Raw genomic sequence first — 26340 nt, 5'->3', positions numbered from 1 at the left:
TTATTGTTGTTGCTTATCATCACTTTTCTGAGTTGTCAATAAATACCTCTAGAGAACACATTATATATAGATTGTAGGATTGCACTCATTACAACCATATCATGTAAATTATATATAAATTTATGTTAATTTTTCAGTGCATAAAATAAAAAAATAACAAGAGTTGTCTGTTGCAATTATTATATCATGTTTTACAATAAAGATCCTATTATGCATATATTTTATGAAAAACAAACAGACAACAACAAAAGAAAACAGACAAAAACTCCAGCAGTCTGTAAGACCACACAATGATAGTTACATGAAAAATTAGAGCTATGTTAGTTAAAGGTTAAGCTGGTCTGTGATGCTGCAACATTGGCTCATGCATTTACCCATTCCTACATTTTTTGGTTACATGATGTGAGTCGCATGAATGGATTTGAAGACCATATACAACCTGCGGACTGTGGATTGGACACATCTGCTCTAGATTTTGATTATAGACCCTTTCCCAGCACCTAGTGGGAAGGAAAGCATACTGGATTGAGACAACCACTAGGACAAGAAGGTAAGGTAAATTTGATGAGGTGAATTAGTCTGCTAAATAACACTGCCAGTCCCTTTATTTTTTTTCACCCTGTTGTAAAGTTTCCTGGCCTATTCCCATTTATGACTGCTCTGTGATAAAGAGAATTTTGATGCGACTACATACAACAAAATCCCACAGAAATATTTTTAAATAATAATTTGTGAAGATATACAAGTAATTGCAATTCAATATAGGAAAAGTATGCACAACTAGAACCACTGTGGTAAAGAGAGCCCTACAGTTGTGTGTGACCCTTAGTGGCACCATTTGTGGTTTTCATGTTAAAGATACTGGAGTGATTTTTATTTCCTTCCCCAGTTCAATATACAGATGAAGAACTGAGGCAAATAGGGTTAAGTGACTTGTGTCCTATAGCTAGTACATGTCTGAGGTCAGTTTTGAACTCATGAAAATGAGTCTCCTAAGTCCAGGCCTGGCACTCTTAACTGCTGAAATACCACCATTGCTATATAGAAGTAGTAATAATAATAATTCACATTGATAAAGCCTTTTAGGATTTGCAAATTACTATACATATGTTATCTTAGTTTATTTGTATAACAACTTTTTGAGATTTGTAATCGAGTTGCTGCTATTTTACAAATTGAGCAATTGAGACTGAAAGAGATTAAATGATGATAATAGTTAATATTTATGCAATATATACTATGTAACAGGCACATTTGATCCTCAAAACAACCCTGAGAGGCAGGTGCTATTATTATTCCAATTTGAGAGATGAGGAAATTGAGGCAAATGGAAGTCAAGTGACTTGCTTGGGTCACACAGTTAGCAAGTGTCTGAGGCCAAATTTAAACTTAGGTCTTTCTGATGCTAAGAAGTCCATGATCCTATCCACTGATTCATCTTGACGTTTTCCTGATATCCCATTAACAGAGAAGCAGTTAAAATGCAGAAATGCAAACAGTAGGTACCTTTAGTATTTAGGCAGAGCATCTCTGCCTATTGGGGGAAAAAATATTTTTCCTCAAGTAGGCTACACTGTATCTTTCAAATGTGACAATAGCAATATGCTCAATGAGTTTCCTGCTTCCATCAAGCTCTTTCCCTTTTCAAACTCCAGAACAGTTACTGTCTGAGAGAAGTGCTCTCAGTTCCTGACTGGTGACTTGGATTTTCCTTCTCTGTTCTTGTGCAGTATGTGTTTCTCTCTACAAGTTCTTCTGTTTTTCTCCTTTTCATTCCACTTGACTACATCTAAACATGCTGATGAGATGGTACAATGTCTTACACTGCCTTCGACAACAATTGACATTTCTATAGTGTTCTAAATTTGTTTTTTAAAGTCATTAAGCTTTTGTTTTTCTAGCACTTTGTTTTCAAGTATATCCTCTTTCATTCCCTACCCAGAGACTCATCCATTCATTGTAATAAATAACAACAGGGGACATTTTGATCAAACATATCGACCAAATAAGTTAATATGCAATGATTTATGAAACTAACCCCCCATAATTCCATCTCTACAAAGAAGGAAGGGAATTATATTTTCTAATTCTTCTCCAGGACCAAGCTTAGTGGGCATTCATTTTTTTTCTTTTGGTCATTCTATTTACATTATTATATTCATTATACATATTAAATTCTTGGTTATGCTTAATTATACATTGCACATCATTCCTCTTGCTTCTCTGAATGCTTTATATCCACCAATAATATTCCATTACACTTGTATAACATAACTTGTTTAGATATTTCTCAATAGAAAGTTGTCTACTTTATTTTTAATTCTTTACTGATAAAAAAAAGCATTTTTGTGATTTTTGTAATGTATGTCAGACTTTTCCTTTTGTTTTTGACTTTTGGGAATGTGTGCCCATCATTAGGATCTCCAGATCAAAGGATATGACTGCTTTAATTATATGTTATCATAATTCCAAATTTCTATCTTGAACGCAAAACTTGATTGGAAATATATGAGTGACAACTTTTCCATAATTCCTCAATTATTGTTCATTTTCCTTTACTGTCAAATTTTTGGCAAAACAATAAAGAGTTCTTTGAATCTGCATTTCTCTTGCTAATAGTCATTGGAGTAATCTTTCATATAGTTCCTAAGAATGTGTAATTCTTTGAGAAATTTGTCATGTCCTTTTAATATATATCCATTGAGGTCATAAATATTTGCTTTGGTTCCATTACATTTTATATGACAAAACTTTATTAAAGTCATTAAATGGGGTAGCTAGGTGACACAGTGGATACAGCACAGGACCTGAGTTCAAATTTGACCTCAGACACTTAATACTAACTTAGCTGAATGATCTTGGGCAAGTCACAACTCCATTATCTTGCAAACCCCCCCTCCCAAAAGTCATTAGATTTTGTTTATGTAAAAGCATTTACATTATATGAAATTGTATGAAACTGAACTACTCTATTTTAATTTGATGGTTGTCTCTTGTGAAAGGTACCTATCTGATCTAGACAACTAAGTACTACTTATTATTTAAAGTTTGAAAAATGTTTTACAAATAGCATTTAGTTTGCTTCTCTCAACAATCCTGGGAGGTAGGTATAATTATCATCATCGTTTTATAAGTGGGAAAACTTGAGGCAGATAGGCTAGCCTAAGGTCACTTACCACTAATAAGTGGTAAGGTTAGATTTGAATTCAGATTTCCTAACTCCAAGTCCAGCACACTTCCCCACCTAGTTGTCTCAATTTCCTTCTCCTCTATTTTTTAATGATGTGACTTTTAATACTCAAGTTGGGGAATCCATTTTTTGTACTTGAGAGTTTACAAAAACATCTTCTTCTCTATACTACTTTTAGGTAGGCAGTTCAAATATTATCCATACTTTACAGATGAAGTTCTTGGAATCTATGTGTTTTGCCCATTGTCACAGTTACTGGATGTTAGAAAGAGTACTTGCTATTACATAATAATATCTCTACTTGTTGTGAGCTTAATGAAATAAAATCTCAATTCCTTTAAATCCTGCGATCCCACGATCCACAGAGTATGGATAAAATAGAGTTCTGTCTTTGAGTCATTTTTAATAGTTTTCTTGACAAAGATATGGAGTGGCTTGATAGATAAGGAAGCTGACATAAACAGGGTTAGTGACTTGCCTTGGTTCACGTAGCTGCTAAGTATCTGAGGCCAGAGTTTAACTTATGAAGCTGAGTTTTCCTGACTCCAGGTCTAACAATATCCACCATACCATCTCATTTACTATACTTACTATAGAGCAGATGTATCCAATCCTTGGCCTGTGGGCTGCCTGTGGCCTTGTGGAACCAGAAAATGAAGAAATGAGTGAGCACATAAACCAAGACTGAAACATCACAACCCTTAACGAACATGGTTCAAGTTTTTTATGTACCTAACATTGTGCAATCTCACAGATTGTTGGAATTTTTGTTTTGTTTTGTTTTTTTCAACAGATAGGCATATAGGAATTAGGATCGTTATTTTAAAACATTATGTGGCTCATTGTGATCAGAAAACAATTTTGTTGTTATTATTTTTTCCTTTTATATATATATATATATATATATAGTGAAAAACTAACATATTATATGTATTTCACCTGGCATGACTGTAAACAAGTGCAATCCTACAATCTATAAAAGGCATTCCTTTGGGACACTTGTTGACAGTTTCTCAGAGAAGTGATGATAAGCAACAACAATAGATGGATCAAATGATGGTCGTGGCCAGTATCTGTAGTTGATACTGCACAATGTTAGTTCTGGTTCATTCTATGTGTTTATGATGCGGCAATCTGTATTTAAGTATACATATAAATTTTCTGTTGTATAGCAGTTTATTGTTTTGTGCAATTATTGATTTCAAAGGATAGTGCCCAATTGTGTTTTGTTACCTCATCATATTAACACATATGCATTTGTTTTATTTTATAAATAGATAACAAATCCATTTGTGTAGGTTCATAAAATTTAGGAAATGGCTTGTCTATTGTGTGATTCTTTCTAGAACAGGCCTGGTCAAGCTAAATCATTTGATGGATCACTTTGATAATACATCACTTTTTTCCATGGACCACTTATCATTGCATATGCTTTAAAACATATTTAATTTTTTTTAAAGCAATATAAAGGGGCAGCTAGGTGGCACAGTGGATAGAGCACCAGCCCTGGAGTCAGGAGTACGTGAGTTCAAATCCAGCCTCAGACACTTAATAATTACCTAGCTGTGTGACCTTGGGCAAGTCATTTAACCCCAATGCCTTGCAAAAAAAAAAGCAATATAAAATTATTGTATTTGTTATATTATATCAATGTCTACATTAGTGAGATAGTTGTATTTATTTTCTTTCATTTAATTTTTTTTTTAGGATTTTGCAAGGCAAATGGGGTTAAGTGGCTTGCCCAAGGCCACACAGCTAAGTTATTAAGTGTCTGAGGCTGGATTTGAACTCAGGTACTCCTAACTCCAGGCCCGGTACTCTATCCATTGTGCCACCTAGCTGCTCCCCCATTTAACTTTTAAAAATCTATTTTTGTAGTTTATATTTTCAGTAATAATTTTAAAATGAAAACAATAAAGTAAATACATATTAATAAGTAACTAATAATTCAGAATCAGTAATTTAAATTTTCTCATTTATTTTTCAGTTTGGTTTCTTTAGCATCACAAAATGAAGCTGGTAAAAGGAAAAGAAAATTAGTAGACAAATATAGAGTATTTCACAAAAAGGGCTGATGATTATTTTTTGTTGAAACTAATAATGAAGTGCTTTGATTTGCAGAGAAGTAGTATCTATTTTCAGAATATAATTTGAAAATGCATTATATTCAAATGCATTCAAAAATATAATGAATTGCATGGAATTCCATGTAAAACAAAAAAAAATCTTATATATCAGTTTGGAATTTATCTTCAAGTTTTATTCCATAACTTTGGATGAAAGTGCTAATGCTATGGACATGACTCAACTAACCATACTGGCTTCCCTAGTTCCACTGAAGGACACAACTCAGTCTCTTGATTTGTGTGGAGTAAAAGCAACATTAGCAAGATTTTCTTCAACCATTGACAATATATCTAGTATAATCACTGATATTGTTACAACTATGATTGGAAAGAAGGAAGGGCTAATAAGACTAATAGAAGGCAATGCAAAAAAGATCAGTAATCAGCGTTTCATGAAGCATCACTGCATCATATACCAAGAATATTGCAACCACTTTTAAAATGGACAATATTGTGTTTTATAAGGTTAAAAGCATTAAACTATCATCAATTTCAATAATTTTTGAATACTTTGGAAACCATCTTTGGAGACATTGTGTAATTTACTGTAAAAAGATGGTTAAGTAAAGATAATATTCTTAAATGCTTTGATGATTTCAGAAATGAAATACAGTGTTTTATTGACTTAGGAAAACTTGCACCTGTTTTTGAAAATGAGGACTGTTGTCTGATTTCTGGATATTAATGCTCTTTTAAATGAACTGGACATGAATTTGCAAGACAAAAATCATCTAATAAATGATGTGTTTCAAACAGCGATGGCATTCAAAATGAAACTGAAATTGGGATAATCTTAGATTAAGAACAATAACTTAATTCATTTTGAAATACTATTTGAAGAAAACAACACAAAGAGTGAAAAATATGCAGCATTAATTACTATTTTGTCATAGGATTTTGAAAATAGATTTCAAGATTTTAGAAAACACCAATGCATTTCAATATATTGCTACTCCATTCTCAGTTGATATCAACACATCGCGCCTGCAAACTTGCAAATAGAATATATAAAGTTATCAAATACACAACTTAAAAAATTGAGTGTTTTTTGTTGGACTTTTATAAGCTATACTTGCCTAAAGAAAAAATATTTGGCATTTCACTAATATGCCCTGTTCATGGCATCTCTTTTGGAAAGTATGTATATATTTTCCCCCTTACGAAAAACACAAAAAAGTAAAAACAAAACAAAAAATTAGTAGAGCATCTTGAAAATATTCTTCATATCACTGCAACCTCTACCAAACTATATGTACATTCACTGGTAGAGAAAAAGCAGGCTTAGTGATCACATTAAAAATGGAATGTTCTTTTTTTGTTTGAAAATAAATGTTTTATTATTGTATTCATTATTTTTAATTATTAATTATAATTTTATTATTAATTACAATGTTAATTGGTAATAATTTTATTATACCTTATTACATTGTATTGTTATGCTATAGAGCTTACTAAAAACTTATTTAAATGAATCATAGTAGGTGAAATATTTAAAAAAAGACTTTACTTTCTGTGCCTGCTCTGCTATAAACTGGCAAAGTAACTTAAGACAAGTAATTTCTTTGCTTCTCAATTTCTCCTTCCATAAGATAATAATAATAATGCTAATTGAATTGTGTACTTCATAGAGTTTTGAGGATAGAGTAAGATTACATGTAAAAGCATTTTGAAAAGCCTCCTAGATCCCTATTTCTATCAGGTATACTTATAGTTATTGTTTCAGTTTTCAAAATATTCTGGAAGTTTCCTATTTGTGCTATAATAAAGATTTTTCCCTCTTACATGCCAAAAACTTGGCCATAAAATTAACAAATTAATCTTGCTTACTACTGGTGTAAGTAAAAGCAGTCCAGTAAACTTGAGCCCAAGGATATAGAAAGTATAGAGTTTGTTTCCTTTATTGCAACCTCTCTCTAGAGAATGGAAGAATATAGAATAGAAAGTTTCTGGAATTACAAAGAGCTAGCTCCCAAACACACCTTTCAAACAGAGTCTATTCTCCAAGTTATGGATGAATGGAATGGATGATTTATTAAATGCCTTCTATCCAAATATCAAGGCCCAAATTAATATTTTTTTTAGGGTTTTTTTTTTGCAAGGCAAATGGGGTTAAGTGGCTTGCCCAAGGCCACATAGCTAGGTAATTATTAAATGTCTGAGACCAGATTTGAACCCAGGTACTCCTGACCCCAGGGCCAGCGCTTTATCCACTGTGCCACCTAGCTGCCCCGCGTAAATTAATATTTTAAAGAAAAAAAAGTCTATCTTGCCTCACCTGAAGCCTTTATTAAGTTTGACCAGAATATTTGGGGATAGGATAATAAAATCATACTGTTGTTTATTTCTTGGGTAGCAGCAAGCATGACATTCTTAGGTAAAAGCAAGCTAGAACTCACCTTTCACTTCTTGTTGACGATATTCTTTGTTTTTAAGAATAGGGTGTGAAATCCACATCCATGGATGGTGTTTTCGGAGCTGAGGAAGCATATAATGCGTTACAAATCCCACAGCACAGGCCAGGGCAAACAATATGAGACCTAGGAATGGCTGAGATAAAAGGAGAAAATCCAAATTTCATTATTTAGTTGGGGAAAGGAGGATCCAGTGTTATTTAATCACTCCTGTCCTTTCTGTTTCCTTTTAAAGAAACACAGCACCTTGTTCCATAGCTCTGAGTTTATTCTGCACCTCATGAAATTGATCTGTCTGCTGAGAAACATTAATAAGCTCCAAATTCACAAATATTTATGATCTGTGAGGTTGGAAAAGCAACCCACAGAAATACAGAAGCTCATATGGATTCAGCAACTTGGTGTGACTTTACATTACTTCTAGCTGTGTTTGAGGGAAGGTTAAGAGCAAGAAATGAATTCGATTCATTTTTGTCATTCAATAGGTTGTGTTTTGGGGTTAAAAGAGTGGAAAGGAAGGCATCTGCCTGCTGGAAGTATCACCCAGAAATTCCATGGAGTGCTTTACTTTTTGATTACTAATATGTACACATGTTCATTTTTTAATAAAACCTGCCTCTAGTCATTTAATAAATAAACTCCTTGTGTGCTCACATTAATCTGTACCTACTATATTGAAGGTTCATAATGATACTCTTAATGACAAGAATTATAATGAATAAGTAGTTTTCTCACCTAAGAGAGTCCACCACAAAAATTAGGGGATAGGGGAAGAATTAAAAAAAGTTGCTGCATCCAGTTGTATCTACTCTTCTTTGGCTCCTGGAATAAGTGCATCTGGGAATGAGGTCAAAACTATCCAAGTAAAGAGATGCTGGAGAGGCAGGGGAATATGGAATAAATAGGTCAAATCAGGAAGAAATCATGGGATATTTAACAGGGATAGAGAGTTCTAAGATGAGGACAAATTGTTGTGTGAGGACTCCCTTTTTTTGAGGAGTATCTTTGAAGACACTATGCTCCATTAGTGATTTACAAGCCAAAATAAGTATCAGGACTCTCGACTGGAAAGGCAGTATCAGAGGTTCCAGTGACAAACTGTTAAGTGGGTGGAGGAGGAACCACTGCCTTGGGTCCCAGGCTCCCTTGATAACTAGATATTGAAACTCCAGCAGGATTTGAATGGGAATTTTTGAACAACATTGTCATTTCCCAATGGGAATTGCTAATGGAGTGAATTGATTTCATGAATCTGAACTGTGTTGAGTTTGGGGTATCTCATAAATTGGTTAAGGATTGCCTGGGTTTGGAAGAAATCATGAGTGTATAACATATATGGTTGTTGTATCAATATATTTAATTTTATTTGATTCTCTTTGTTTCTATATGAATTTAGAGCCCTGAAGTAAACCACATTAATGGGAGTGACTCCATTGTATTTTGATAGAGTGAATTGAAATACAAAATGAAAGAAAGAGATTAAGTTTTTCTGGTGAATGGGGGGGGGGGGTTGAACAAAAAGACTAATCTACAAAGAACACAAGATGAGTACTTCCACTCATAAAAGAAGTGGTACTGGGCATAAGAGGTTGCCAGCTCTCTGAGAATCATACAGAGGTTAGTTTTTTCCCCTGAGTACCTTGGACGGATTGGATGGATTGGATGGATGGCATAGCCACAAAAAAATTGTCCAAAAGTGATCCAGTGATCATGGATTGTCAGTAAAATAGTCTTTCCTACTGAGCAGGATCAACAGTTCATCCAGACAACTAAATACAATGTTTCTAATAACACAAACTCACTCAGATACATACATATATGTATGTATGTATACATGCATGCATATATATTGAATATATATCCTGAACTTTGTTCTAGGGCAACTGAAATTTGGGAAATTGAATAACTAAAAAGAATTTTCCTTAAGTCTCCAAACTTCCACTCATCTCCTTCCTCTGGTCTAACCATCCATTCAAAAGTATGCAACTCATAAATAGATAAATAGTACCTTGAAAACAAACAAACAAAAAAGTCACAAGTAACATGAAAGATGAATATGAGAAATTCAATACTTACCCTTAATGACAGAAATACAGTGCTAGCACTCACTGCAAATGAAAGAATAGCAGCTACGGTGCAGACAATGAGATCTGATTTTAGGATTTCCTTCTGTAAAGAGAATTTATATTTAAGTCTCTCCTCCCCATGTTCTAGGAACTCAAGTCCAAGGAAAGATGGATGGCATTCCATCAACCCACCTAAGAGAAGCTCTATAGCATATCTCATACTGGGATGCAATGGAACATGCAGTATTCCATGAGTTAGAAGCAATGGGATACCAAGGTTGGATAATTGGAGAGGCAAAGCATATATTCCTGGTAGGATATCCCAGACCCTATCAAAGAGCAGATCTTGCTGAAAGTACAAAAAAGCATAAAGTTCCAGCTCCATGAACAACAGTTAGGACAGTGTATCTGTCCTTGAAAAAGAGCTAGGAATCCTTGATTAAAGTGGTTCTCCCTATTCCACATGAAGACAAATGAAATGTTTAATATTGGAAGTAGCTGGTGGCACAGTAAATAGAATGCTACTCCAGGAGTCAGAAAGACTGTGTTCAAATGCAGGCTCAGACTCTTATAAATTGTGTGACCTTGGGTAAGTCCCTTAGCCCCTGTTTGTCTCAGTTTCCTCAGTTAGAAGGGTATAATAATAGCACCAACCTCCCAGGGTTGTTGTAAGGATCAAATGAAATATTTTTAAAAAGTGCTTAGGACAGTACCCAGCATATTGTGGGCCATGGATAAATCTTTATTTCTTTCCACACCATAATCTCTTCTTGGTTTCTTAAGCAAGGATAAAAGAAGATCCGAACAGACAGTCAGCAATCTTCCAATTTACTCCCAAAGAGTAAAGTCTTTTGAGTTTACTATGAAGCAGCATGGATTTTAAAATCTCCAACAGGACGGAGTGGAAATTATCTTATAAGAAAAATCCACTTTATCGTCAGGAAGATGGCAGGCTTATTTAAAGTGTTGTGGTAAAGGGTAAGCAAGAGGAACAGTGTCAGGATAATTGTTTAATGAATTAAATCCCAGAAATTTGGAACTAGAAAGGACCTTAGAGAACAAAATTACCAAATCAAGGTCCCTCATTTTCCAGATAAAGATTAGCAGTGCTACCCAATTACTCCAACTTGTTAGGAGACCATATTACTCAAGAGTTTCTCAAAGGTAATTATAACTGAGTTTAAACTGGAGTCTGAAAATTCAAAAAGCCAAAAACAAAGTCACTCCTCCTTTCTAGTCTGGAAAAGGAATTGTGCCATTTAAATGATTGTTTTTGGATGTGGTCTGCCTTGCTGAATGAATAGAAAAGTATACCTTAGGTTTTTTCTTTTGTTTTTAATTATGCTTTGGAGCTCCCTACAAGCCATGTTGCTAGTTATCTGGCTGTTTGTACTAAAGGCCAATCTAAAAGGAAGGAAGTAGGAAGCAAAGCTTGAATTAACACCCTCAGGCCTCATTTTTAATGTAGTAATCAACCATAGGCTTGCCTATAGGAATTAATTATAAAGCAAGGAAGTGCCATTCTCAAAGTTGAATGGTCAATTATCTACCACAGCTGCTTTGAAATTCAATTCTCAATAGCTGACAATCCCTTCCATAGTTATTGGATGGAGAGGAAATCATATAACCACACACACTATAGATGCCATGTTTATTTTCTGTAATGGTAATCTGAAATTAGCACAGAGAAGAACAGATTGAGTTTTAATATTCACCCTATTGAATGTGGCTCTCAGAGACTGTTAACAGTCATTTGCTTCTAATAATGGCCAATTTTCATAAGTCTCTCATTTCACATCAAATGCCTTATTAAAGTCTAGCCTTTCACAAAGTGCAGTTCACAGTCTCTGAATGATGAGGGACAATGGTAAATTCTTCCCTTTTAATTTTCATTGTCACATCAATTAAAAATAACAACAATAACAAAACTACAGCATCTAGGCACTGTTAACCCCATTTATTAGAGATTAAGAATATAAATCCTCCTCTACCTCAGTAACTTAACTCAAAAATCAGGGATCATCTTAAGCAAGTTTGCCATCTAACAGTGATTTTTGTTATTGTGATTGTGCTGTAGTTTCAGTTGTGTTTAACTCTTTGTAACACCATTTGGGGATTTTCTTGGCAAAGATGCTGGAATGGTTTTCCATTTTTCTTCTTCAGGACATTTTACTGATGAGGAAACTGAGGCAAATTAGGTTAAATGATTTGATGTACCAGATTTGAATTCAGGAAAATGAGTCTTCCTGACTCCAGGCTTGACACTAACCACTGTACCACCTAGCTGCCCACCTAATATTTGTGTTATAGAAATTCTAGCTATTGTTATTAGCATGTTTTGAAGGTAGATCTTAAAATTTGGTTTACCCTCTTTTTTAGGTCAACAAAAACCTCTCTCTCTCTCTCTCTCTCTCTCTCTCTCTCCCTCTCTCTCTGTTTATATGTATGAAAGCATACTCAGGTGTGATGTAAGAAGTTTCAAATTTCAACTCTTGAAAAAGTATTGTGACTAAAAAGTGAGAGTTGAATCTGATTTTTAAAAATATGGTGGGAGATGAATTGTGTTTCCTAATGGCCTAATGTACAATTATTAAGAATTATCATAAACATCATATCTAATTCCTAAAAATAATATCCCTGAATACTGTAAAACAAAGCATTTCTAAAGTGCACACTTCAAAAAGGGAAAGACAATAATCAAGCACAATGAATTAAATATATGATGCAATACAACTCTCACACACAAAATTATTCTTGTTCTTAATCACTTTTTTTTGCAACAAGAGGTCAATTGATAATAACAGTAATACTAGTAATAATAGCAGCTAGCACTATTCCACTTTAAGCTTTGCATAGTATTTTATCTATATCATCTTATTAAGATCATAGAATGTAGAAAGGGTATGTTTAGTTGATTTTTGAGGTTTCAGTCTTTGCATTCTCAGAAAACTATTCCTTAGCTCCTGTGTTCTTTTCCACTCCTCCTCCCTCTGCCTCAGTTTACTTAATCCTGCTCTTTCCTTCCTCTGTGGCTGTCAATAGCCTTGAAACTTCTAGACCCTGGTATGTTCTCAAGGTCGAGGAAGAGTCTGGGAAATACAGGAAGTTTCAGAAACCCATCAGGTAACATGCAGACTAAGATGAATTAATTATTGTATTACTTGCCTACCATAAGTGATTATGATTGGCAGAGTGCCCAAAATGTAAATTGCTGTGAGTTGGTACTGGTTTTTCCTAAGGTAGTCTGCAATTTAATGAATAGGTTGTGTTCCAAAGGATTGTTTATAAATTGGTTGTTTGAACCTAGAATGCCTTTTTACTGTAGAAATGAGATTTATACATGGTGGTTAGGATCCTAAGACAGCCTATAAAAGTCAACTGAAGTATCCAATACAAAAGATGATGTTAACAAAACCATAGAATTTAACTACCATGTTTCCATGGGAAACTTGTGTTGAGTTTCAACTTGGGATTCCAGAAACATATATCTTCCTTGCCAGACTTGCCAAGCAATGTGAAAGGGACTCCCTTGTCTCAAAGTAATTGGTGACCTGGGACAGGTTTGGCATTGAGTTGGAGGCTATGGAAAGGGATACTGCAGTGGTGGGGTTTGATGTCATTCATCCCAAATATTGCATAAAGACAATGGACTCACCACTGAGTCTCTCATCTTCTTGGGAAGTGGGTCTGATGACATCTCTTCCAAATTTGGTTGTAAGAAGTGAGGAAATAATTTACATCTAATAAAAGACCTGAAAAATGGATAAACACAAACTGGACCTTAGAAAACATGTTCTTCTGATAGTGTTTTTAAGTAAGGAAATAATTTATTTAGTTATATAGATAAATTTATTCCTAAACATATGACATTTGAACAACTGAGGCACACAAATATGATTTTTTGTTTCTCTTTGCTCTTAATAGACTATAGAAATTGTACATTAAGAAATGCCCACTCCCCTTCATCCCAAATACAATGATCCTCATCTTTTAATTTATAAAACCCATCTCTAGAAACTCAAAATTCTGTACCAAAATGAATTCAATTACCTGCATTAAATGGATATAACGAAAGGAATGATATCATATAACTTTCTAAGATAACAGAAGAGAAGAATTGATTTTTTGTGCTAGACCCCAAAGTGCCTAAATCAACCATAATATAGGTTGATCCCTCTCAAACCCTGAGGGGAGTAATGGCCAACCATTGTGAAGCAGCTTTGACAGGTGTTATATCTGCATATCCAGGTTCTAGCACAACATTTCCTCCCCGCACCCCACCCACAGATCTCATGTAGTAGTCATATGATAAAGGCTTAATAAATGGAACTGAATCCTGCTGAAATGAGAAAATCATCAGCAAGACACAAAGGTACTTTCATTTTTTGTGCTATTCAGTGTATAATTATCAGTACTGAGAATTTTAGCATGAGTACCACAATCTTTTCTGGTGACATCCATAAACTTTAATTTTATCATACTAGAATATCAGTTACCTTAAGAGGATAAAATAAGCAAGCAAAAGGCAGCTTTACATCTAAGCTTGGTCTTCTTGCTGCCTCTTTCTCCTGTGTTTTTCATTTTAACATTATGGAGTGGTTAGAGTCTCACTGATGTCCACAGACAACAATAACTGTCTGTATCAGTCCAAGTGTTTCCTATACCTTTGGGGAAAGTATGCAGGTTGGTATTTAGGACATTTAAAGTACAGTTTTGATGGGGAATAAAGATATTTTAGTCTAAAATGACATGTGCAGGAACAGTTTATATTGTCAAAAAATGTAAATAAGGAATGGGAGACCAGCAAGTGGACAGGAAATTGGCAAATGTTAATGTTAAAAGATTTAAAATTCTTGGGCCTAATAAGTAATTTTGGTTCCAAGGAAATCATCAATCCTTTGGCCAAAATGAGCTGAAACACTTTCTTTCATCCTGAGCATATTCTATACTACATTAAGAATTATTTTTTCCCTAATAGATTAAAGTCTTAACTTCAACCTCCAGAGTTAGATTATTTTAATTTGTGTATAGGTTTACTCTGCAGCAAAAACCCAGTGTAAATGAACAGATCACAGGTTCCTTGATTATTTCACCAAAGGGGAGGCAAAACCCTGGCATTGCGAACCACTTATGATCACAGCCCTGCAGAAATTCATCTGTTTATTCCCTTGCATTATTTACTTTAAGGCAATAAAATCTCAAGTAAAGTTGGATCTTGACCATTCATTTCACGTGTTTAATGTTTTGCCCCCCCCACCCAAGTGAATTATTAATTTCATGGGAAGATAGATCAAATCCCAATGAATGCTGAGCATGGTCTCCATTTTTTTTTTTTAACAAAACTGTGACCCTGCAGAAATCTTGTCTAATATGAGTCTGTGGGAAAATGTGGGAATAGCACAAAGTAAAGAATCAGCTGTGGTACTTACATTAAAACAGATGGATCACTGCTTTGTCTGCTAAGGTGATAAGAAACTGCAACCAAAAGACCACAGAAGGCAGAAAACAGGGCTGGAATGTGTTGTGTGCTCCAAGGTTCCTAAAGAAAAAAAAATTAAAAAAAAAACCCTATATGTAAATGATGAAGTAGATAAAGATTCATGGAAGCAAGAGCCACTTCCTAAAATGTCACTGATTCATTCACTCATCAAAGGATCTTAGTTCAATTCCTTTAGTCTTTCAGTACTTCCCATATCCTTAAAACCTCTATTGTCAACTTACTATTTTGGGTGACTTCCAGATTACTGATGCCTTTCCCAGATATATGGTAAACAGAACTGAATATGATGCTCCAGATGTGAACCAATCAGGGCATAGTACAAGATCATTACCTTCTTTACTCTTGATATTTTATCTTCTTGAGGGCAGGGACTTTTATTCTTTTCTGTATGACTAGCAAAAAGACCAAATAAATGCTCATAGATAGAGCTTAGATCTCATTGGCTTTTTTAGCTCCCATGTCACTACGCTGTTTTTATTTTTAACTATATAAACTTCTAGTTCTTTTTCATGCAATCACCTCCCAAATTTAAATTTCCTCATTCTTTGATTATGTAGCTAATTTTTTGAAATCAAGTATAATACTTTGCAGTTTTCTATTAAATTTCATTTTTTCTATATTTGAACTATGTTCTAACCTGCTGAGATCTCTTCATAATTTTATTCTGCAAATTTAATAGGTTACCTATCCCTTCTCACTCTGTATCATCTATAAATGGTATAAGCATGGGATCTATGCCTTCATTCAGTCATTGATAAACATGCTAAAAAGCAAAGACTAGATTCTTAGAAGAATATACTAGTGATCTCTCTCTAAGAATATAATGATCCACGTATCACCATCTTTCTGAGTATTCAATGATATTGAATGATATTCAACTCTTAATCCACTTGAATCTACTTTACATCTCTTTATCTTATTCACAAGGACATTATGAGAGACATTGCTACATGTCCTTTCTGAAATCTGGGAATAATATTATCATAGCATTTCACCAATCTATGAAAAAAAAAAGAATAAGCTAAGTCTGGTAAGCCCCTGTTGCAGTGTAATGATTGCTATTTTATTTTTTCAAAATTGTGGCCTAGATGATAGTACGGTTTAATGGAATTGGCATTGATTGAATGACCAAAACCAAAGAATACATATTAAGATAACAATGGAAGGAAGTCTCTAGTATACTCTCTCAGAGACTTGTCATTGGTTCTATACTATTTGATTTGGATATTAATAGCACAGAAGGATGAATAGAGGGCTTCCCTATCTCATTTTTAGATGACATAAAATTAGAAGAAAAGTTAATTATTCATCAAGATAGAACCACTATTAGGGGAATCTAGGTGGTGCAGTGGATGGAGCACCAGCCCTGGAGTCAGGAGTACCTGAGTTCAAATCCAACCTCAGACACTTAATAATTACCTAGCTGTGTGGCTTTGGGCAAGCCACTTAACCCCATTTGCCTTGCAAAAACCTAAAAAAAAAAAAGACAGAACCAATATTCAAAAAGATTTCAAAGGCCTTGAATGAAAGGAAGCATGGTATAGTAGATAAAATATTAGACTATGAAACAGAAAAATCTTGGTTCAAATTTTGCCTCAGTCACTTAGTAATTGTAATTCAGGGTAAGACCCCTAATGTCTCTGTGCCTCATTTTCTTCCTCTGTAAAATAAAAGATAAATGACCTTTTAATTTCCTTTTCAGTTCCAAATCTATAATCCTTTGGTCTAATAAAATGAAATTGAAAAGGGATAAGTATAAAGTCCTACAACTTGGATCCCCAGAATATACAAATGCAGAGTGTAGAAATCATGACTAGGAGATAATTTCTTGAGAAAAATCTGTGGTATAGGAGGTTAGTAGTTTGGGTTTTTTATTTTTATTTTTGTACAAATGATTTTTTTATACATTACTAAAATATTCCTGTTTAAGAGTAAACAAATACCCCCTCCTCTGAAAATATAGACCCTCATGAGCAATAAAGTAAAGAGAAAAAAATTAAAATAAAAATAAAAAATAATAATAATAGGGGCAGCTAGATGGCACAGTGGACAGAGCACCAGCCCTGGAGCCAGGAGCACCTGAGTTCAAATTCAGCCCCAGACACCCTACAATCCTGGGCAAGCCACCCCAACCCCATTGCCCTGCAAAAACCAAAAAATAAAATAAAATAAAATAAAATAATAATAGTAATAATAATTGTGCTTCAGTCTGTGTTCCAAAACCACCAGCTCTGTTGCACATTCCTTATAAGTCCATCACAAAAGCTACTTCCATATTTTTCCCACTGTTCCCTTTGTTGATCACAACTCCCTCCATTCCTACTTCCCCACTACCATACACTATATTTTTTCTCTCCTTTCACTCTGTCCCTTTTCTTAAATGTGCTGTAGGGTAGATAAGTGACAGCAGCAGATTGATCATCGGCCCTGGGGCCAAGAGGTCCTGAGCCCACAAACCATCCCTAAGGCCCAGCAACCACCTGGCCCTGTGGTCCCGGACAGGCTATCCAATCCTAGCCCCTTGCAAGAAATAAAAAAGAAAATGTATTATAACTGACCACCCTCCCCCACAGTCCACCCCCTCCTCCATCACTCACATCCCCTCTTTCCCCCTGTCCCCCTTCTCTCCTTCTTACTCTAGATATCTATACCCCAATGAGTATATCTGCTGTTTCCTCTCCAAAGTCACCTCTTATGAGAGTGAAGTTTCCCTCATTTCCCTCGCCTCCCCCCCCCCATAATATTCCTGGAGGTTGTTTTTTTTGGGGGGGGAATCTCTTTCTGGGGAGATCAGTGGATTCTCTCAATTTCTATTTTTCCCTCTGCTTCAAGGATATCTGGGCAATTTTCCTGTAGGAATTCTTTAAAAATGATGTCAAGGCTCTTTTCATGATCATGACTTTCAGTTATCCCAATAATTTTTAAAGTATCTTTCCTAAATCTGTTTTCCAGATCAGTTGTTTTTTCAATGAGATGTTTCACATTTTCTTCTAATTTTTCATTCTTTTGATTTTGAAGTATTGAGTCCCGATTTCTCATAAATTCAGCAGTCTCCCTGGGTTCTAGTCTTTGTCTGAAGGATTTGTTTTCCTCAGAGAGATTTCTTATCTTTTTTTCCATCTGGTCAATTCTGCTTTTAAAAGCATTCTTCTCCTCAATAACTTTTTGAACTGTTTTATCCATTTGACCTATGCTAGTTTTTAACATGTTATATTCTTCAGCATTTTTTTTTATCTCTGACTAAGCTGCTGACTTCTTTTTCATGTTTTTCCTGCATCTCTCTCATTTCTTTTCCCAATTTTTCTTCTATCTCTCTTACTTGATTTTCAAAATCTTTTTTTGGGCTCTGTCATAGCCTGAGCCCAATTTCCATTTTTCTTGCAGTCTTTAGATGCAGGAGTTTGTACTTCCTCATCTTCAGATTGAGTATTTTGATCCTTCTTAAGATCATAGACAGTGTATTTCTTAATGGTGTTCCTCTTTTTTTCTCTGTTTACTCATTTCCCCAGCCTGTGCCTGGTCTTGGGGTGCTTCTTGAGCTTTTGAGTATTATTTGGACACCCCTCCCACAAAGATCTCAGTGTGGGAGGCTCTGTCTTCCCTCCTGGTCTGTGAATGACCACAAGTGTACCCCTCTGCCACAGGGCCTAGGTGGGGGGGTCCTAGACTGCAATCAGGATCTTAATGTGGTAAGAGCCCCAGAGTCCCATCCAGGTACAGAGGGACAAATCTCGGAAATCTCTCTCTCCTCCCCTGCCTTTGGTAGGCTGAGTACTCAAGGCTCAGTTGCCTGTGGGCTCCTGATTACTGATTCTGCCTGCTTCTATTTCCTGGATCTGGGCTACTGCTGCTGCTCACTGAGTGCCCTGAGGGCTGGGCTTCAGGTGCTCACTCTGGCAGAGGCCCCCCTGCTGATCTTCCAAGTTGTGCCCAGTGCTCCCCAGGGTGTAGGTCAGGAAACTGCCCCTGCTGTGGAGAGCTGTGGCTCCCAGGCACCCTGGGGTTGCCTCCAGGAGGTTGAAGTTCCTTAACTCTGGTGGGCCACCCGTCTAACTCCATGGAACAGAGCCTTTCAACTATCTTCCAGGTTACCTTGGGCTGGAGAATTGCCTCACTGGATCTTTCTGTGGGTTCTGTCTCTCAAAAATTTAGTCAGAGTCATTATTTTATGATTTTTGAAATATTATAGAGAAAGAGCACCTAAGAGAGGTTCTTCTCTTGTCACCATCTTGGCTCTACCCTGGGTTAGTTTGAAAGCTCAAAATAAATTCACAGTTTAACTTAGGAAGCCCTCAAACTAACACAAATTTACTTAGGTAGAAATAAGGAAGTTATAGCATTTAAGACTGGGAAAGGGGATAGACTCACTGAATTTTGCCATGTTCAGACTAAAATTTGAGTCCTTTGTCAGATCTGAGTTCATATTTTACACTTTTTAGGAAGGATATTGAGAAACTGGAACATATCTAGAAAAGAAGTAGCAATACAATAAACCTTTATGATGTATGTAAGCAATTATTGAAGGAATAGGAAGAGTTAGCTTAGAGAAGAAAACACTTAGGAAAGATTGAAATATCTTCCAATGCTTGCAGATCTTTCATGTGAGAGAGAAATTAATTTTGGTCTGTTTGACCTTAGGAAGAATAACTAGGACCTAAAGATGGAAATGAAAGAGAGACAGATTTCAGCTTTACTTAAGGGAAATTTTTCTAATATTAGAGATCTTCAAGCAATTTCTAGACAACTTCTAGCCAATTATGCTTTAAACAGAAGTTCTATTCAGGTCTGACCTTAGATACTTACTAGCTATGTGACCCTGGGTAAGTCACTCAATCCTGCTTGCCTCACTTTCCTTATCTCTAAAATGAGCTAGAGAAGGAATGACAAACCACTCTAGTGTCTTTATCAAGAAGCCCCAAATTAGATCACCAAAAAAATCAGACTCATCTGAAACAACTGAACAATAACAACAGTGACTAGGTCTAGATGTCCTCTGAGGTCTCTTCTAACTTTGAGTCTGTATGAAGGGAAAAAAATGGCAGGCATCATTTTCAGAAAGGAAAGTTATATGCTCCTAGAGAAATAGAGACTGCATTCCTCAAACCCAAATATATTTATCACAGAATACTATCTTTTGACAAGATGATACATTATAAGATCCAGTCTCTAAATTCCAGGCTTATCTTTTTTCCTTACTCCCACACAAGAATCTAGGCAAAAGGAGAATCATAGCCAAGAAAATTAGAGAGATTATGAAATATTGGTATTTAAATCAAATGAAGATTTGATAGTACAACATGATTAAAATAGTAACACTATTTACTTAAAAAATAATATGGTTTAAGTAGTTTCTTCTCACTCTTGGATAATACAATCCAAAAACATATATGTTCTTTTGAAATATGGTGTGTCAACTTTTTTTATCTTTATGATGTCACTGTATTTCTTTATTCTTTGCATGTCATGTTCTTCCTTAGTTCTTCATCTGCCAACTAGATTGAAAACTCCCTGAGGACAAGTTTTTCTCAAATATTTCTTTCATATCTCTACTCCCAACTCAAGCCAAGAACAGTACTATAAAAGTGATGATACTCAGCAAATTCTTGAATATGAAAATTTTCTTCTATTATAGCTTAATGCTTTTTGCTTCTTTGACATCCTTTTCTGATTTCCTTCTCTGTCAGGTAAATTATTCCCCTTTCCTTAAATTTACTTTGCTCTTACAAAATGAAAACAAAACAAAAAAAACACTAAATGAGAAAAATCTTTAAAGCATTTCTCCCCCCCCCCCCCCCAGCTGGATAAGGTTCCTTACTCATTTTATTATATATTTTTTGCTTTTTTTAAAAAAATGATCTATTTATGTATATGTATATATACATATATAAATATATGTATATATATATATATATATATTTGGTCTGTGCTACTTTCTAAATTAGAAATTCTCATAGGCAAAGATTTTTTCTTTAAAAATGTGCTCCTATGCACATCTATGGATGTCCTTTGGACATTCAAAATCTACTCTTTAGTTGACATTATAATTTAAGAATATTAGATTATTTGGTTATTTCACATACCCACAAATTATTCCCTTCAAGGACACTTCATTTATTTGAAGATTGATCCATAAAGCAGAGATTCTTCATGTAGTGATCAGTGCCAAATCAATGAAACTGAATCCCAAATTAAGATTTATAGATGAACATCTTTATGGACAAAATGATATCTTGTTAGGTGAAATAAGAAAAATAATGACAATTCAAAGTTTCTTAAGTCAAATCATAGGACAGAATTTTAAAAGTAAATATTTCCACTTTAGTTAAAGAATTAAAATATCTTAAAGATACAAGATGTGCAAGCATTAATGAGAAATATCTCATGTAAACTAACATTTATGTCATGTTATAGTTTGGTTTTTATAAAGTGCTTTGTCTATAATACTCTTATGAGACAGATAGGCAGTGCAAGAATAACAATTATATCCATTTTACAGATGAAGAAAGATGATGAAAGGCTTGTCATAGTTATTTCAGTTAATGAATATTGGATCCAAGAGATAAAAGTGTATCTCCTAATGTAGTGGAATAATTATAATATTTGATATTAAAGTAACTAGGTTTGAATTCAGCTTCCACTTCTTATTACTTTTTGGTGAGCTCCTTAGCTCAGTTTTCTTATCCATAGGTTGACCTTTAAGATTTAGATGACTTTAGGGGTGGCTTGGTGGTGCAGTGGATAGAGCACTGGCCCTGGAGTCAGGAGTACCTGAGTTCAAAACTGACTTCAGACACAATAATTACCTAGCTGTGTGGCCTTGGGCAAGCCACTTAACCCCATTTGCCTTGCAAAAAATAAAAAAATAAAAAAAAGATTTAGATGACTTTCAAGGTGCCTTCAAGCTTCAAATCTATGATTTTATCATTCCTAAGCCATCACTTTTTCCCCATCAGTTCAGAATATCACTAATAAGTATGGCAATAGTTTTCATTACAGTTGCAATGTATATGATCTGTACATAAAACTAGTAAAATCCATGTTTTTAAAGATGGAATTAGATGGTCAGAGCATCTAATGGCACAGTGAATAGCATGTCAAGTCTGGAGTCCAGAGACCTGAGTTTAAATCCAACCTGAGAAACTTACTACTTGTACGAACCTAGACAAGTCACTGAACCTTATTTCCTCATCTGTAAAATGGGCTGGAAAAATGAAATAATGAACCACTCCTCTATCCTTGCAAAGAAAATCCCAAATGAGGTTAAGAAAAATTGGACATGAATGAAAATGGACTGAACTGTTGTAATATTTAGATGGGCAAATTTATTTTTATAGTCAAGCTTTCATGACTACTCTCACAGTAAATTTACTGGTTATATCAACCTTGTGTGAAAAAATTTAGTAAGCATCAAACTGCTTAACCTCAGATTCAGGACCCTACACAAATCTTGTGCCATCTTATCCCTTCATATCATTCACAAAACTCTCCTTTATATACTGTAATCAAGTTTTAATACTCTCCACCATCCATGTTCTTGTCCTAAAACAAGTAAGTCCTAAGTAATCTATATCAGGGGATCCAGACTTTTTCTCTATTTCCTCATTTTTAACTAGGTAAAAGCAGCCTCTGAAGGAGGATTAACATTCTACTCAAGCTAGAGTAAGACTCCACCCAACTGAGGATATAAGTGGTTTGAGTGGAAGCAGATCCCGGTGTGAACATTGCCCAAGGCAGGGGTGGTCTGAGTAGAGATAGGTAAGTGTGACATAATCAATGTCTCCAGCCCCTTATTAGGATAAATCCAGCTCTCTTTATAATATCATTCCCTCATTATCTGTTAATTTGTTGATTTCTACATGCCTGGAACACCAACTATTCTAAGTGTAGCTAAACTCTTAGCCCCCCCCCCCCCCCCTGTGCTGCTAACTCATTTCATTATTTGCTAGCTATAATTAATAAATTGATATCAGTTACTCCAAAACTATTTCTCTTGGATTTTCCATTTGTCACAGTTTTGATTTCCATCTCTATGACTGCTTACTACAACCCCCCCATATCTGGAATAGTTTCTCCACCCACCTCTACTTCCTTTTGACTCCCACTCTGTCTTCAAGACCTAATACCATGATAACTCCCTTGTGCTTATGGGAATACTCAAATACATCATATTTTCTAATTTCCCCCTCCACTTATGAAGAGGTGAGGTTCAAGACTCTTCTATTTTTAAATGGAATTAGAAAATATTACAACTGGAGGGGAATTTAAAGGTCACAGGGCTATTTCTCTGAATTTATATGTGATAAAAGATTCATTGTGAAGAATGTGTTTGACTTCCACAGAATGTAAGGAGATTGTTAGTTAAAACACACACACACACACACACACACACACACATTACAAAGTCTCCCAGGAGTCTCATTTCCTAGAGAATTTTTCACAACTGAATAGACACTTGCCTGGAAGAACTCTGATGTTTCCTTTGCTTGTAAAGTGCTTTACAAACTGTAAAATAGTATTTAAATACAATTTGAGATCTGATATGGGTATGACTAGACCACATTCCTTCACATTTCTTTTTACTTATTCCCTTAATATCCTTGGCCATTTGTCCTTCCAGATAAATTTTATAATTGGAGAAAATTATTTATCTATGAAAATAAAATTAGCAATATGTTTGTGGTAGGGGGGAAATCCCACTTATTCATCTTAAGAGTGATTGGTAATGCATATAAGATCCCATTCTGTCACCTAAAAATTTTTGCATAAGTGTTGCTTATTATTATAATAACCTGACAAATCTGTGAAGGTAGACAGGGTGACATTTAAGAATTCTTCCATAAAATTATTACAGGATATGAGTTAGTATTTTTTTTTTTTGGTGTTTTGATCTGTGATTTCCTCAGTGCAGACAGTTCTCATAGAGGAAAAACTCTCTGCTAATGCAGATGAGCAACCATTTAGCAATTTATAATCTTAGAGAGTTGTCTAGGGAACTGAGAGGTTAAGTGATCTGCTTCTGAGTCATATAATCAGTATGTGTCAGAGGCAAGATATGAGTCTAATTTTGTCTGTCCACTCTCCAATATTCCATGATGCCTTTCATGGATTACCATAGGATGTCAGTAATTCTGTAGAAGGGTTCATTAACTAAACAGTGGTGTTATCAACTTTTCTATAAAAATAGGTACACAACTGGGGCAGTTAGATTGTGTAGTGGATAGAGCACTGAAATTGGAATCAAGAAAACTCATCTTCCTGACTTAGCCTTAAACACTTACTTGCTGTGTGACCATGAGTAAGTTACTCAACCTTGTTTGCCTCAGTTCCTCATCTATAAAATGACCTGGAAAAGAAAATGACAAAACACTCTAGTATTTTTACCCCCCAAAACCTGAATGGGGTAAAGAAAAATTGAACATGACTGAAAATGAATGAATAACAAAAGGTACGTAATATATTCTTTTGGAATATTTTATTACTATGCCAAGGTATATATAATTTAAACTTACAATTCTCATTAGAAAGAAATTATCATTTAGTATTAGACCTCAAATTCCTTCTTGGATATGTCCTGTATTATTACACTAAATAAATCACTGTACTCATTCCTTCACATATGTGATTTCTTTCATGTATAATCAATGGTTTAAGGATTTATTATAGATGATAGTGTGCTCACAGGAGCAGGAGAGGTAATATATATATATATATATATATATATATATATATATATATATATATATATATATATTTCACTATAGTGGAGGCAAAGTAAGCCAAAATGGCATATTTCTTTCTCTCAGAAGTAGCAGGTCTGGATACCACATTTCAGGTCTTGCTTTGCATGTTTTTCAGCCTGGATTCTTATCTCCATATGGATCTCTCTCCCTTAGAAATAGCCAACTTTTTTCCTGAGCTCTGACAGACAACAAAGTGGCAGGCCACCCAGATGGTCCTAGGTTCTTGACTGGAAATTTTCCCTGGAGCTCCAATCCCTTCAGTTTGATCTGTATATTGTAAGAAGCAAATTTCCAACTCAAATGATACTGGACTGATGAGGCCACTTAGAAATTATCATGAATTCCTCATCCACTTATGAAGTGATGAGGTTCAAGACTCTTCCATCTTTAAGTGGAAGTAGAGGATTTTCCAACTGGAAGGGAATTTAAAGATCACAGGGCTAATTCTCTGCTTTTATACATGATAAAACTGAGATTTATTGTGAGGAATGTGGATGCTTGGTTTCCACAGAATGTAAGGAGATTCCTAGTTTAAAATATATGTGTGTGTCTGTGTGTGTGTGTGTGTGTGTGTGTGTGTGCGCGTGTGCCTGTGTGTCTATTTACATATATACATACATATACATTACAAAGACTGGGATCTGCCTGTGATTATGCCTATGTCCAAGCATGCAAGTATAAGACAAAAGAATTGATCCTGACCTGATCATACTTGAGATTAGATCAGACCTGCCCCATTTGTTTCCTGATTGACCTAGGGTCCTTGTCCTTTACAAGAGCTCCTGCTCAAGGTGATTAATGCATATTACTGTTCACTCCCCCTTGCTCATTAGTATAATGAGCTGGACAGGAAAAACATGTAAGGGTAATTCTATCAATTAGATTGTGACCCCGATAAATAATTGTCATGAAGGGAAGGAATAAATCTTTCAAACTGCAAATAAGATGGTCATTGTAATTCACTGCCCTCCCTCTCTAGGAGAGATGGTCTTTTGAAAAGAAGTTAATAAAAGCAATTTTAATCACTCTGGACTAAGTATAATTATAAGTCATTGATAACACTCATCAAGGTAAAATAATGTGTATGAGGTATTTAATAGGACCAATGTTTTCCTTGATGACTACCTTGATTTATCCTCTAATTCAATTTGATTGGCCCCAGTTTTCCCATGCAACTTCCTGGCCTGGGGGCATAACTATGTATACCTAGGGTCTCTAAATTTTCATGTGCCTGAGTCCACACAAGTCACCATATCCTAATGTCTGACTGACGAAATCTATCACTAGTTGGAGAAGAGAAATGGTAT

General features: G+C 35.0%; 1 protein-coding gene across 1 annotated transcript in view; it reads right to left on the bottom strand.

Moving 5' to 3' along the window:
- PCNX2 (pecanex 2) overlaps window positions 1–26340 on the bottom strand; it is a 413266-nt gene that overhangs the window by 228488 nt on the left and 158438 nt on the right. The window contains exons 16-19 of the mRNA XM_074222998.1: window positions 15223–15332; window positions 13449–13545; window positions 9804–9896; window positions 7713–7863 (exon numbers count right to left, since the gene is read on the bottom strand). Of these exons, the coding sequence (XP_074079099.1) occupies window positions 7713–7863; window positions 9804–9896; window positions 13449–13545; window positions 15223–15332 (451 nt within the window). The remainder of the gene's footprint in view (window positions 1–7712; window positions 7864–9803; window positions 9897–13448; window positions 13546–15222; window positions 15333–26340) is intronic.

This window comes from Macrotis lagotis, chromosome 2 (assembly GCF_037893015.1).
Source record: "Macrotis lagotis isolate mMagLag1 chromosome 2, bilby.v1.9.chrom.fasta, whole genome shotgun sequence".
NCBI lineage: Eukaryota > Metazoa > Chordata > Mammalia > Peramelemorphia > Peramelidae > Macrotis > Macrotis lagotis.
Note: the sequence above shows the minus strand (reverse complement) of the source record. Positions and strands in the feature narration are given on the sequence as shown.